The sequence below is a fragment of the Schistocerca nitens genome, chromosome 1 (genome assembly GCF_023898315.1).
Source record: "Schistocerca nitens isolate TAMUIC-IGC-003100 chromosome 1, iqSchNite1.1, whole genome shotgun sequence".
Lineage (NCBI taxonomy): Eukaryota > Metazoa > Arthropoda > Insecta > Orthoptera > Acrididae > Schistocerca > Schistocerca nitens.
The window spans coordinates 632,594,019-632,609,584 of NC_064614.1; the positions used below are offsets into that span (position 1 = coordinate 632,594,019).

General features: G+C 40.9%; 1 protein-coding gene across 1 annotated transcript in view; it reads right to left on the bottom strand.

Annotated features, from left to right (window-relative positions):
* Positions 1-434: 434 nt before the first annotated feature.
* The window catches only part of LOC126257939 (dentin sialophosphoprotein-like), a 113,659-nt gene continuing 98,527 nt past the window's right edge, over positions 435-15,566 (bottom strand). The window contains exon 7 of the mRNA XM_049955603.1: positions 435-622. Coding sequence (XP_049811560.1) covers positions 523-622 — 100 coding nt within the window. The 3' untranslated portion in view covers positions 435-522. The remainder of the gene's footprint in view (positions 623-15,566) is intronic.

Consider the following 15,566-nt stretch of genomic DNA (forward strand, 5'->3'; position numbering starts at 1 on the left):
TGCTTACAGCTGATAATATTAAAATTAGTATAGGTACACTTTTATGGGCACCCCAAATTTCCTTAATTTGCTAAAATGACAACAACAATTACCCCAACAACATTTCTCCAAATACTTCTCTTTGTTAAGACTGACAAAATAAATAAATAAATAAATAAATAAATGAGAAAAGAATAGAGAAGTGTCACAGAAAGAAAACACACAATAAAAGGTTTTGCTCATGGCAACTGGTGACATCATTGTGCACTATTTTTATGAATTACATAAAAGAAAGATATCATTGTGTTTCTAAAACAAATCGGCTGTCAGTGCACAGTTATTTTATTTTGCAAGAATTGTACTGAATCATCCTAGTATGTTGGGAGTTACAAATGGGAATGTGCTTATTACTCTTCCCCCCTCCCCCCCCCTCCCCCCCCCCCATCTACCCAGTCTCTCTCTCCCTGTAATACAATTGACCTAGTCACTAAAACCAACTAAAGTATTTTGGTTTCTGCAGACTGTGTGTTATTGACAACATTTTTAGGTCATGCTTGATTCACTGCCAAGGTGTAATGATTCATTATCAGAGTCCAACACAGTTGAGATCACAGGGAGCTTCGATGATGCTCTGGCAGGTAACCTGTTGTACAGAAAAAAAAATTGCATTCAACACAAATTTAAAATATCAAAGTAAAAATAATTACTTTATTTATCAGTATAGTATTACATGAAATTAACACACTGGCCACAGATGGTTTTGATACACCCTACCTAAATAGCAATGATCACTATGTGTATATATCAATAAATGTAGAATCAAACTACAAATATCAGTCTCATACTGGCAAGGGGTGAAGCACTGAGAGTCGTGCTCAGCCATCTGATAGAGGTTTTCTAGAGCTCTATTAGTGAATGCTGTGGTGATTCTTTAGATTAGATTATATTCAGTTTTCATTCCATTGACCCAAAAATGAAATAATTCTTGTGGGTGTAGAATACATCAGAAAGCTTAACATAAAAAACATAAAACAACAGAATATAATACTCACTGCCCTGATCATCTGTCAGAAAATTGTCAAAACAGGTAAATACATTACAGTAAACAGGACCTACTAATATGTACAGAATTAATGCTGTATCAGAATGGAACAGTATACCAGAGATGCTGAGATGCACATAGGCACAACAAAAAGACTATCACAATGAAAGCTTTCGGCCAACAAGGGTGAGCAACAGCGGCAGGGCATGATGGGAGTGGCAACTGGGTGGGAGTAAGGAGGAGGCTGGGGCGGGGAGGGGGAAGTATAGCAGGGTAGGAGTGGGGGACAGTGAAGTGCTACCGGGGAGCATGCAAGGACGAGGTGAGAAAGTGTAGAACAGCTAGGTGCTGCCAGGAGGTTAGACGGAGGGCAGTGGAGAGGTGGGGCTGGGCAGTTGGAGTAGCGAAAAAGGAGAGAAGTGAAAAGACTGGGTGCATTGGTGGAATGAGGGCGGTGTAGTGCTGGAATGGGAACAGGGAAGGGGTTGGATGGGTGAGAAAAATAATTAACGCAAGTTGAGGCCAAGAAGGTTATGGGAACGTAGGATATATTTCAGGGGGAATTCCCACCTGCACAATCCAGAAAAACTGGTGTTGGTGGGAAGCAACCATATGGCACTGGCTGTGAAGCAGTCATTGAAAGGAACGATGTCGTACTGGACAGTGTGTTCAGCAACATGTTGTCCACTTGCTTCTTCGCCACAGTTTGTTGAAGGCCCTTCATGTAGACATACAACTTGTTGGTAATCGTGCCCACATAGAATGCAGCACAGTGGTTCCATCTTACCTTGCAGATTACGTGACTGGTTTCACAAGTAGCCCTGCCTTTGATGGGATAGGCGATGTTTGTGACCAGACAGGAGTAGATGGTGGTGGTGGGAGGATGTGCAGGACAGGTCTTGCATCTGGGTCTATTACAGGCATATGAACCATGAGGTAAGGGGTTGAGAGAAGAGGTTGTGTAAGGATGGACAAGTATATTGTGTAGGTAACAACTTTTATTTTCATAATATCGTTACATTCCATCCAGGATTTTCCGTTGTTTGATTTTTGCCTGACAGCTTTTCTTCGATCCTAATCCACTGCTGTTTTCCTTTGTTACTATTTTCTAATGCATTACTATGCGCAATGTCTGCCCTTTTTTCTCTTCTTTCCTATGTTTCTCTTGTCGCATTACAAACCACACAGCTAAAAGACCATGCTGATTGTTGGTGCTGCATTTCATGTCCCACATTACTCCCATCAATATCATTAATTCTATACCTTCACATTAATCACTCTCCCTGCGTCACTCTCCTGTATTTTCACATGTTGTTTCCTGCAACTTTTTGGTGCCACATGATCTTGTCTCTCATCCTACAAACCCCTCCCTGCCCCCCACTCCTCCTCGTTCTATCCTAGTCCGCTCCCACTAATTTCACCTCATCCAGTCAAATCTGCCATCCCCCTTCTTCATGCTTATCCACCCTCAGATCTGCTACACACAGTAAAATATTTTATTATTATTATTATTATTATTATTTGTATCTCATCTTTGATCTTATTGTGAATTCACGCCAATTTTAGTGAGTGTTCGCCTTTTGCAATCATTGACTCCTTCACATTTCACCTCGTTTCCCTCATTTTTGTCTGTTTCTTCCTTCTCACATATTTGGGTGTATTTTTGTGAATTTTTTTGGATGTAATCCTATGTTATTTATATAATTTTTTGCATTTTTTCCCACCACCTTGGAGCCTTGCTCCTTTAATCTGTGTCAATACAGAAAAGTTTCCTTATCCCTAGCCAGAACACAATACCACTTACTGTTCCTACTTTGTTGCTTGGCTCATGGAATTCCCCCAAATGGCCATACCATCAAATTAGCCATCTCTGGCTGCCATCCCTTCTTCCACAATGATCTCCATCCGTTCAGATTCTGCCATTTCTTAGCCCTTGCCAGCATGATCCAACAAAACCATATTAACCAAGCCCAAACCTTCTTGCAATACCTTCTCTCCATCCATAAAATTCTCCTGCTATGCAATCCAAAATTCCTGGAACCCATAACACGCACTGAAACTCTTGCCCTCCAGGAACTAGAGCAACATGCACAACGATCTCAAAAAACCCTTCACTCTGCTCACTTACTACACCCACTTTGGAGTACTACTGTCCACCACCTCTACAATGACCTCCAAACCTTCCCTATGTCCCCTCATAGCTGACAAACCTTGTCTCGCAGACCTGCTACTCCTCCAAAACTCCCTCCCAACACCTCATAGAATCCACAACCTAAACAGATCCAAATCACCATTATGAACCTTTCCTCCAGAAGCCTTGGCCTCACAGAAATACCAGTCCTTTCAAAAGGCCTCACCTTTTGCCCCACTCCCAAATTCAATCATGCAGGACTTGTTAAAGATCTTCTCTGCTTCTCCCGTTCCCTACAGTGGAAAACTTTTTGCAACCAACCTACCAATCAGACTCAACCAAAGACCAATGTTGAACCCTGCCAGAATCAGTTCATCCTCCTTCCAACTGTGATCCACCCGCACTGCTCCAAATCACCCTGTTAACTTTCCAGCATTCCTTAACCTCAAACCTTGCCTCACCATCAGTCCCCAAATCCCTCAACATGTAAATTAAATTTACATCTTCAGAAAGAACCACAGTCCACCATCTAAAAACTTATCCTGACCTTATGATTCTACCTGCAGACAAAGGCTCCACCAATGTTGATTTGATCCGCAAGGATTCCTGGCAGGACTCCACCAGTGGACAGATACATCCACCTACAAACCTTGCCACAGTGACCTCATTCAAGAAATCCAGCAGGATCTCCAGTCACTACTCAAATCCTTAGGCCCACCCCAGAACCTCTCCCCAGAGTCCATCTCTCTGCTCACCTCTACCACTCCCTGCACTACTACCTTTTACATGCTTCCTAAAGTCCATAACCCCAACCTTTACCACACGATGCCCTGCCCGTCACTATTGATGCCACCTCCCTTTACACTAACATCCCTAATGCCCATGTCCTTACTGCTACTGAACACTACTTTTCCCAACGCTTGACAGATTCCAAACCAACAACCTCCTTCCTAGTCGCCAAGACCAACTATATCCTCACCCACAATTACTTCTCCTTTGAAGGCATTACATTCCAACAAAACTGGGGTACAGCCATGGGCACTCGCATGGCACCATTCTAGGCCAACCTATTCATGGGCCATCTAGAGGAATCCTTCCTAAACACCCAGAATCCTAAACCCCTCGCCTGATTCAGATTTATTAATGACATCTTTGTGATTTGGATTGAGGGTGAGGACACCCTATCAACTTTTGTGCAGGTCCTCAACAGCTTCTCCCCCATTTGCTTCACCTGGTCCTACTCAACCCAACAAACCACCTTCCTAGATGTTGACCTTCACTTCAAAGATGGCTACATCAGTACCTCTGTCCATAGCAAACCTACTAAGCACATGCAATAAATACACTTTGACAGCTGCCACCCATTCCATACCAAGAAGTCCCTTCTATACAGCTTTGCCATCCATGGTCATCACATCTTCAGTGACCAGCAGTCCCTCTCGAAATATACTGAGGGTCTCACTGTGGCCTTCAAAAACCTTAACTACCCTCCCAACCTCGTACAAAAACAAATCTCCCATGCCTTATCTTTCCAGTTTCCCACAGCCTCTCAAAGTCTCCCCATTCAGCCACAGATGAGCATTGTCTTCGTAACTCAGTACCACCCAGGACTGGAGCAACTGAATTTCATTCTCCACCAGGGTTTTGACTACCTCTCGTCATGCGCAAAAATGAGAAATGTCCTGCCCGCTATCCTTTCCACCCCTCCCACACTGGTATTCTGCCATCCACCAAACCTACACCATATACTCGTCCATCACAATGCAACCCCTGCTTCCTGCCTTACCTCATGGCTCATATCCCTGTAATAGACCTAGACGAAATACCTGTCCCATGCCTTCTTCCACCACCACCTACTCCAGTCTGTTCACAAACATCGCCTATTCCATCAAAGGCAGGGCTGCCTGTGAAACCAGTCATGTAATCTAAAAGCTAAGCTGGAACCACTGTGCTGCATTCTATGTGGGCATGACAACCAACAAGCTGCCTGTCCACATGAACGGCCACCAACAAACTGTGGCCAAGAAACAAGTGGACCACCTGTTGCGGAGCATGCTGCCCAACACGACACCCTTCATTTCAATGACTGTTTCACAATCTGTGTCATATGGATCTTTCCCACCAACACCAGCTTTCCTGAATTGTGCAGGTGCAAACTCTATTTGCAATGTATCCTACGTTCCCCTAACCCTCTTCGCCTCAAATTTAGTTAGTCATTTTTCTCACCCATCCTGCCCCTGCCCTGTTCCCATTCCAGCACTACACAGCCCTCATTCTATCAATGCACCCAGTCTTTTTACTTCTCTCCTTTTCTGCTAACTCCCCTACCCCCTCCCCAGCCCTCCATCTAACCTCCCGACTGCACCTAGATGCCTACCCTCTCTCCATCTTGTTCCTGCATAATCCCCAGCAGCACTTCACTGTCCCCCACCCTTACCCTGCTATCCTTCCCCCTCCCCGCCCCAGCCTCCACCCAAGTTGCCATTCCCATCACGCACTGTTGCTGTTGCTCGCAGTATGGCTTCAGCTGCCAGAGGCTGCAGTCGTGTGTGAGAGTTATGTGTTTGTGTGTGAGTGTGTATCATCTATTTTCGACAAAGGCCTTGTTGGCTGAAAGCTAATATTGTGACAGTTTTTTCGTTGTGCCTATCTGCCAATCAGTATCTCCACTATATGTTGAGTAACAACTTTTCTTTTCACAATATTGTTACATTCTACCACAATGAAACATAGTTACGCACTTTTATTAAATTTACCATACACAAATACCTAACCTTGACTGCTGTGATCGAGTGCCGTCAAAACTGAAATCTAACAGACATTTTTACTTAAGCTTGTCTAACAGTCCCTGTTAAGATATTCATCTACAGAGTACATTACACAGCTGCTTCAATTCCAACTACATCACTTTCAAATATCACATGATTTAAATGTCATATATTGCCAAAAAAAGAAGTACGTCCTTTTAGAGGCTTCCGATTCACTCAAGATTCATGGTTGCAACAGTGGATATGGAGTACATGAAATAATTACATTTACACATAATAGCACAAGTTGTTCTGAGGTATCAGGTATCAACCCATGCTGAAACACCCACATTAGTATGTGGTGTAGCCTCCATGGGTGACAATGCAGGCACTGACTCTGGCATTCAGTTGATCATACAGATGGTGAATACTGTTCTAGGATACATTATGCGATGCCCGCTCTACCTGTTCCCATAGTTTTGTACAAGTTGTTGGCTGATGAGTCGCAGGAGTCACTTCTTGCCCCACCATATCCCACACATGCTCGATTACAGACAAGTTCGGGAATCGTGCTGGCCTGGGAATTTGCTGCACATGTTGCAGAGCATTTGGGTTTCACAGGCAGTGTGTGGGTGAGCATTATCCTGTTGGAAAAACATACCACTTTGCCAATGCATGAGTGGCAAAAGAGTGGCTCTAACAACTTTCTGCATGTACCGAGTGCTGGTTACCCTCCCCCTTTCCCCCTCCCTCCCAGAATCATCAAACATGAATTAGAGTTGTAGCTTATTGCACCCAAGACCATAATGCCTAGGATGGGACCAGTGTGTCTTGGACAAATGCACCCAATGAGACAGTGCTTACATATCTATGTTGTACGTACAAACAGTCATCACTTGCCTGCAGGCAGAATCTGCTTTCACACAGAAGACCATGACATGCCATTCCATCTTCCAAGTGATCCTCCGATGGCACAGTTGAGCCACGCACATCGATGCTGTGGCATGTGTGGAAGACGGGTAAGTGGTGTGTGTACCCACAGCTCCACTGCTAATAACCAGTTCACAATAGTTTTTGTTGACACATCTGGGCTCACAAGCCCTCTTAACCGCGCTGTGGTAGCCGTACGATCTGCCACTGCTGTCCTTATGATATGATGATCCTGGCAGGCATCTGTGCTGAGTGGATGTCCAGAATCCCATCTACTGATGTGAGAATGTTCACATGACCACTGTTACCAGCATCTTTGTTAAACTGATGCTGCAGGTCCAACTTCTCTAGCAATTCTCCGAAAGGATCATCCCGACAATAGGGAGACCACAACTTGACTCCTTTCTAACATGATCAGTTGGCTGTAGGGAGCAGAGTGCGCCTCTACGGCATAGTTGCTGCTTGCTTCACAGGTCTGCACTACACAGAGCCTTCTGGCTGTGAGTATTCCCTATTAGTGGATAGTCACAGATGGCACTCTGGCCACTACACCAGCTGTTGGTGGATGAAATTGAAAGCATTATCAGTACATCTCCTATCCCTCAAGTGGCATATTCCATCATCAGATCAAAATCAAAGTTGTCATTCTAGGTGTACTAATCCTTTTTTCCTGCAGCGTATTTTACCTCGATTTCTTGTTCTACTGAGTATCATATGTTTACACTTTGCCAATCCGTATAAAATAATTCCAAAAACATTTCTGTCAACAACAGAGTAACAATAAATTTGTATGAACATAAAAACAATTGCTACAGCAGTATGAACGAAACAAGAGACGCTCCGATCACAGTATGGTGTTCCACATTAAACAAAATTGCATCTACACTATCTTATGCATCTTTTATAAAGTAACTGCATGAAAAAGTGAAAGAAGGATGTTATTAGATATAATCATATGCAATGTAAATAATTTCATGAAATTCTTAAACTAAGCTTTATACTACTTTTGTATCCAATTCTGAAATCAGCTTTTTTCTTTATCTCATTAAAATGTAATTTTTTTTCTGTGTTGCGGTGATAATTTCAGTGAATATTGTATATGTTATAGATAGTGACTGACAAGTCTATAGCTCATTATCTTGTATGTCCGCTTTTATGTGAATGAGAGTAATGACAGAATTGCAGTTTTGAGGAATTGTCCCCCTTTGCAAGCATTCTGTAAATAATTTTAAATATTCCTTTGGTGTTACTTTGCTCCCAGAGGAAGGAAATAACTGTTCCCAAAATCAGAATAAGTTTTTTGCACTTTTGCATACGTACTGGCAGCACTTAGAATGTTGCCTTCTGAAGGTAAGTAGTAGCTAGCCTTTCTGTCTCCTCATAGTTTCATAGTTTTCTGACTTGAATTTTCCTTTTCTGACAGAACATACTGAAAAGCAGATATGGACTCATATCATACTTTGCTAGTATGAAGACTGGTCTTAAACAGAGAATTACAAATATCCCTGCACTATGAGCCTAAAGCTTACATAACAGCAATGAGAAATACATCTATTGTGAAATTGTTCCTGGCAGCACTACTTACAAGTTATTCAGATTCACTTTAGTTATTTCCCATAAAATATTCACTTAACCCTTAATTACTATGGATTATCTCTCAGACTGCTACAATTTTTTGTCTCATGATATTTCACACAACCCAGCAAAGTGAAATGGACTCTTCTGTCTATCTTCTTACTGGACGCAGGCTACACATGCCAGAACTCTTGCACTGTTGTTGCTCTTTGTTTCTTATTTATGGGTCTTTAGAGGTCTCAAAGTATGTACGATAGTGTTTGCATGTCATTGTTCTGTTGAATGCTACCATTTCTCCATAGTGGAGGAAGCTGGACCTTCCATGTGACATGTTTTACGTAAGACAAATTACCCTCAGATGAAGAATTTGGTGATAGGGATAATGACCCTGACTTTGAAATATTTAATGATCACAGCACTAATTCAGAGCACAAAACTGACAATGATGAAGATGTGAGAGCTGATGACGATGGAGAAGCTTACTACTTTGGCCAGAACAAATGTTTTCAATGGAGAAAACAGGAGCCACCAGCTAATGTAAGAAGGAGAAGTCTCAGAGCAAACTCTGGTCCTTTAGAGGTATTGAACCTGTTTTTTTACCCAAGATATTTTAGATGAAATCATTCCATGGACAAATCTGAAATTATCTAAGCTTTCAGCAGTTTTGAAATTTGGGAATGAATTGGTTTATAGCTGTTTTTGCAAACAACAGGGCAGGCAGAGGCGTTTTCAGATACCTGTTACTATAGAAAGATTTCTGTATTCATTATCTGCACTGCGATTTGATAACCCAGATGACCGGGAGGAGAGGAATTTAATTGAAAACATCAACTTTACTACACTGTAGGTGCAACAGTGTGGTGTGTAGAGGAAATGCTTGTACCTACTTGTGGAAAGTGTAGGTTTAGATTGTATATACCAAATAAACTGGAAAAATATGGCTTGAAAACTCAGTGCCTCACTGATATTCATATAAATTACTTGTATAATGTGCACATTTATTCCAGAAAAGGAAGTGATGGTGGTATCCTCTCATACTATGAGACAGGTCACAGTGTTCCCACACAGGCTGCTCTTCGAGTGGTGAAACCTATTGAAAACACAGGGTAAAGTATTACAGGTGACAACTGGTATTCATCAGTAGAGCTAGTCAATGAACCTTTGACAAAAGGCCTCACATACACTGGTATGCTGAAAAGAAATAAAAACAAGATACGACAGCAGTTTCTGCCTAATAAAAAATGAGATGTGAAGGTTTTACAGAAGACATGACACCGTTTTCCTTTGTACACAGGAAGTCCAAAGCTGCAATGCGGATCTCTTCTATGCACCATGCAGTAAACAATGATCATGAGTCAGGAAAACCTCAATCAACATCTCTATATATAGTAGGCAACGTACTGACTGACTGACTGACTGACTGACTGACCGACCCTGACTGACTGATTACCACCTGGACCAAATCACTAAGGATAGAAACCTGAAATTTGGAGAAGGTGGGGATCTTAACTATAGGCACTGTTTAAGAAGGAATTTTTCAAAATTCCAACACTAAGGGGATGAAACACAGGATGAAGAGCATTTTTGAAAAAATGTTGCTATTAAGGCAATTTTGAAGCTAGACCTATGAAAAGTAGTATTTGGTTTCTCAGTCAGTTTTTGGAAATTTATCTCTATGGGAGTGAAGTAGCGGTTGAAGGCTATTTTCAAAAATATCTCATTATTAAAGAACTACTAAAGTAGCTTTGCAGTTACATCTATGAACATTGGTATTTGATGTCTCGATTACAAATAAAAAAATACTTGTTCCTGTGCTTTTGGAAACTGTACCCCTACAGGAATGAAAGAGGGGATGAGATTATTATGAAAATATTTTATTATGAAAGCATTTTTAAAACTAAATTTATGAAAATTTAAATCTGACTTCTAAGTTAGGGGAAAAATCATGTTTCACTGTTTCTGGAAGTTCAACCCCTGTGGGGGTGAAACAGGGTCACACCAATTCACAGATTCATCACTGTCCAGCCCATACTTCTAAGGATAGAAATATGAAAGCTGGAGTGTGTAGATCTTTTACTGTAGGCATCATTTATGAAGGGATTGTCTGAAATTCCACTCCTAAGGGGTGAAACGGGATTAAAGGCTTTTTGAAAGTATGTTGCTATTAAGGGAATTTTGAAGCTGGAACTACAAAAACTGGCAGTTGGTATCTCAGTCAGAAAAAAAGAATAAATGTTTCAGCATTTTTGGAAATTCAACCACTAAAGGGACATGAATCATGGACCTTACCGTTGGTGGGGAGGCTTGCGTGCCTCAGCAATACAGATGGCCGTACCGTAGGTGCAGCCACAACGGAGGGGTATCTGTTGAGAGGCCTGACAAACGTGTGGTTCCTGAAGAGGGGCAGAAGCCTTTTCAGTAGTTGCAGGGGCAACAGTCTGGATGATTGAATGATCTGGCCTTGTAACACTAACCAAAACGGCCTTGCTGTGCTGGTACTGCGAACGGCTGAAAGCAAGGGGAAACTACAGCCGTAATTTTTCCCGAGGGCATGCAGCTTTACTGTATGGTTAAATGATGATGGCGTCCTCTTGGGTAAAATATTCCGGAGCTAAAATAGTCCCCCATTCAGATCTCAGGGCGGGGACTACTTAGAAGGACGTCGTTATCAGGAGAAAGAAAACTGGCGTTCTACGGATCGGAGCGTGGAATGTCAGATCCCTTAATCGGGCAGGTAGGCTAGAAAATTTAAAAAGGGAAATGGATAGATTGAAGTTAGATATAGTGGGGATTAGTGAAGTTTGGTGACAGGAGGAAAAAGACTTTTGGTCAGGTGAATACAGGGTTATAAATACAAAATCAAATAGGGGTAATGCAGGAGTAGGTTTAATAATGAATAAAAAAATAAGAGTGTGGATAAGCTACTACCAACAGCATAGTGAACGCATTATTGTGGCCAAGAGAGACACGAAGCCCACACCTACTACAGTAGTACAAGTTTATATGCCAACTAGCTCTGCAGATGATGAAGAAATTGATGAAATGTATGATGAGATAAAAGAAATTATTCCGGTAGTGAAGGGAGACGAAAATTTAATAGTCATGGGTGACTGGAATTTGAGAGTAGGAAAAGGGAGGGAAGGAAACATAGTGGGTGAATATGGATTGGGGGAGAGAAATGAAAGAGGAAGCCGTCTGGTAGAATTTTGCACAGAGCATAACTTAATCATAGCTAACACTTGATTCAAGATTCATAAAAGAAGGTAAGGTTGTATACATGGAAGAATCCTGGAGATACTAGAAGGTATCAGATAGATTATATAATGGCAAGACAGAGATTTAGGAACCAGGTTTTAAATTGTAAGACATTTCCAGGGGCAGATGTGGACTCTGACCACCATCTATTGGTTATGAACTGTAGATTAAAACTGAAGAAACTGCAAAAAGGTGGGAATTTAAGGAGATGGGACCCGGATAAACTGACTAAACCAGAGATTGTACAGAGTTTCAGGGAGAGCATAAGGGAACAATTGACAGGAATGGGTGAAAGAAATACAGTAGGAGAAGAATGGGTAGCTCTGAGGGATGAAGTAGTGAAGGCAGCAGAGGATCAAGTAGGTAAAAAGATGAGGGCTAGTAGAAATCCTTGGGTAACAGAACAAATATTGAACTTAATTGATGAAAGGAGAAAATATAAAAACGCAGTAAATGAAGCAGGCAAAAAGGAATACAAACGTCTCAAAAATGAGATCGACAGGAAGTGCAAAATAGCTAAGCAGGGATGGCTAGAGGACAAATGTAAGGATGTAGAGGCTTGTCTCACTAGGTGTAAGATAGATACTGCCTACAGGAAAATTAAAGTGACCTTTGGAGAGAAGAGAACCACTTGTATGAATATCAAGAGCTCAGATGGCAACCCAGTTCTAAGCAAAGAAGGGAAGGCAGAAAGGTGGAAGGAGTATATAGAGGGTCTATACAAGGGCGATGTACTCGAGGACAATATTATGGAAATGGAAGAGGATGTAGATGAAGATGAAATGGGAGATACGATACTGCGTGAAGAGTTTGACAGAGCACTGAAAGACCTGAGTCGAAACAAGGCCCCTGGAGTAGACAAAATTCCATTGGAACTACTGATGGCCTTGGGAGAGCCAGCCCTGACAAAACTGTACCATCTGGTGAGCAAGATGTATGAGACAGGTGAAATACCCTCAGACTTCAAGAAGAATATAATAATTCCAATCCCAAAGAAAGCAGGTGTTGACAGATGTGAAAATTACCGAACTATCAGTTTAATAAGTCACGGCTGCAAAATACTAATGCGAATTCTTTATAGACGAATGGAAAAACTGGTAGAAGCCGATCTTGGGGAAGATCAATTTTGATTCCGCAGAAATGTTGGAACAAGTGAGGCAATACTGACTCTACGACTTATCTTAGAAAATAGATTAAGGAAAGGCAAACCTACATTTCCAGCATTTGTAGACTTAGAGAAAGCTTTTGACAATGTTGACTGGAATACTCTCTTTCAAATTCTAAAGGTGGCAAGGGTAAAATACAGGGAGCGAAAGGCTATTTACAATTTGTACAGAAACCAGATGGCAGTTATAAGAATCGAGGGGCATGAAAGGGAAGCAGCGGTTGGGAAGGGAGTGAGACAGGATTGTAGCCTATCCCTGGTGTTATTCAATCTGTATATTGAGCAAGCAGTAAAGGAAACAAAAGAAAAATTCGGAGTAGTTATTAAAGTCCATGGAGAAGAAATAAAAACGTTGAGGTTCGCCGATGACATTGTAATTCTGTCAGAGACAGCAAAGGACTTGGAAAAGCAGTTGAACGGAATGGACAGTGTCTTGAAAGGAGGATATAAGATGAACATCAACAAAAGCAAAACGAGGATAATGGAATGTAGTCAAATTAAGTCGGGTGATGCTGAGGGAATTAGATTAGGAAATGAGACGTTTAAAGTAGTAAAGGAGTTATCCTATTTGGGGAGCAAAATAACTGATGATGGTCGAAGTAGAGAAGACATAAAATGTAGACTGGCAATGGCAGGGAAACCTTTTCTGAATAATAGAAATTTGTTAACATCGAGTATAGATTTAAGTGTCAGGAAGTCGTTTCCGAAAGTATTTGTATGGAGTGTAGCCATGTATGGAAGTGAAATATGGACCATAACTAGTTTGGACAAGAAGAGAATAGAAGCTTTCGAACTGTGGTGCTACAGAAGAATGCTGAAGATTAGATGGGTAGATCACATAACTAATGAGGAGGTATTGAATAGAATTAGGGAGAAGAGGAGCTTGTGGCACAACTTGACAAGAAGAAGGAACCGGTTTGTAGGACCTGTTCTGAGGCATCAAGGGGTCACAAATTTAGCATTGGAGGGCAGTGTGGAGGGTAAAAATCATAGAGGGAGACCAAGAGATGAATACACTAAGCAGATTCAGAAGGATGTAGGTTGCAGTAAGTACTGGGAGATGAAGAAGCTTGCACAGGATAGAGTAGCATGGAAAGCTGCATCAAAGCAGTCTCAGGACTGAAGACAACAACAACAACAACAACAACAACAACAACAACAAAGGGACAAAATAGTGTGTGAAAGTTGTGTTTGAAAATAAATAATTACTAAAGAACTACTAATGGATTTTTAAGGCTACATTTATGACAGTTGGTATTTGTTGACTTCTCAGTTAGAAGAAGAAGGAAAAAAGAAAGAAAAAAAAAAAAAAGAAAAAAAAAAAACTCTCGTTTCAGAGTTTCTGGAAATTCAGTCCCTAAGGGAGTGCAATAGGGGATGAAAATTTTTAAGAAATATTTCGTTACATTAAAAAAATTTAATGCTAAATTTATAAAATTGGTATTTCACTTCTCGGTTATTTAAATTTGATTAAATAAAATAAAATCAATCTCTGCTGGCTGTAGAGTCTACGCAAGTGAAGCAGCGGGTGCTAGGCTAGTGTTTTATAATAAGACAAAAGAAGGTGTGGACTGTCTCGACCAAAGGTGTGCAGCTTATTCATCAAGTTGCCAGAAGACAAGATGGCCTTTGGCCATTTTCTTCACATTAGTGGATGTTACCTTTGGTGTGAATTCTTATGTTCTTATCCAAAGGCAGATGTAATGACGAGATTGAGCTTCATGAAGACTATAGCAAGAGATCTTGCTGAGCCTCATAAAAAGTGTGGACCTTTTATTGGATGCTTGCCATCAGACTAGAGTGGCACCATCAGAAGAATACTTCACATACATGATGAGCCTCAGACACCAAATGAACAGTCCAAAAAAATGAAAAACAAGTGCCTTAAATGCATGCCGGTTGAAATATTCAGGGCCTCACAAGACTACATAATTAGTTTATATTTGTTCTTTTAAAAGTAAAATGTGGGAAAGTTTCTCCCTTCATTGAATTATGGAGTGCAATGGTCACCCTACATTGAAATGATGAGCAGTAAAATGCAAGCTGACTTTGTATAAAATTTCTCATAACTGAAGTGTGCTTTTCCAACTAGTTGTGTTGCAAATCTGTATTATTATCTTCCTAATGATAATATGTGAGTGAGCAGAGAGCTAACTACCAGCCTTTTTTTAAATATATATATTAAAAATAGACCACAAATTTTGTTGTGTTTTATTTGCTTAAATGTTTTAAATCTTGCATTGTTTGAAAACATTCAAATTTCTATGAAGTCCAACTTCTACGAAGTGCAGTTAACAACAGGGCATGAAAATATATACACAGCAAAACACTGGTTTTGTATATAATAACAAAAAGGCGGCCTGAGAGACCCCCCCATAATAACTGTGTTCCTGCCAGCATTGGTAGTAGTTAATGGTTAAATAACATACAAAATTTACTTTTCACCCAATGGAAAAGTAGGAGATCCAACTGTTACCATTTCCTTCTCCTGAACGTATCTGAAATCTTGCTCTCTCTTCACAACACCTAAATTTGAACAATTATGTTTCAACAATTTGGAACAGCTGATAAATACCTCCACAGCCTCATCTTATATTCTGATGTTAGGTATAATGTCTCAAAGTCATCAAATCTAAGACACACTGCTGTCACAAAAATGAGTTAGGGTTTGGCTATTGTGCATGCCACCTTGGATCTTACTGGTATAGTTTCTGTCTCATTTCCTCTCCTTCATAAAGATGC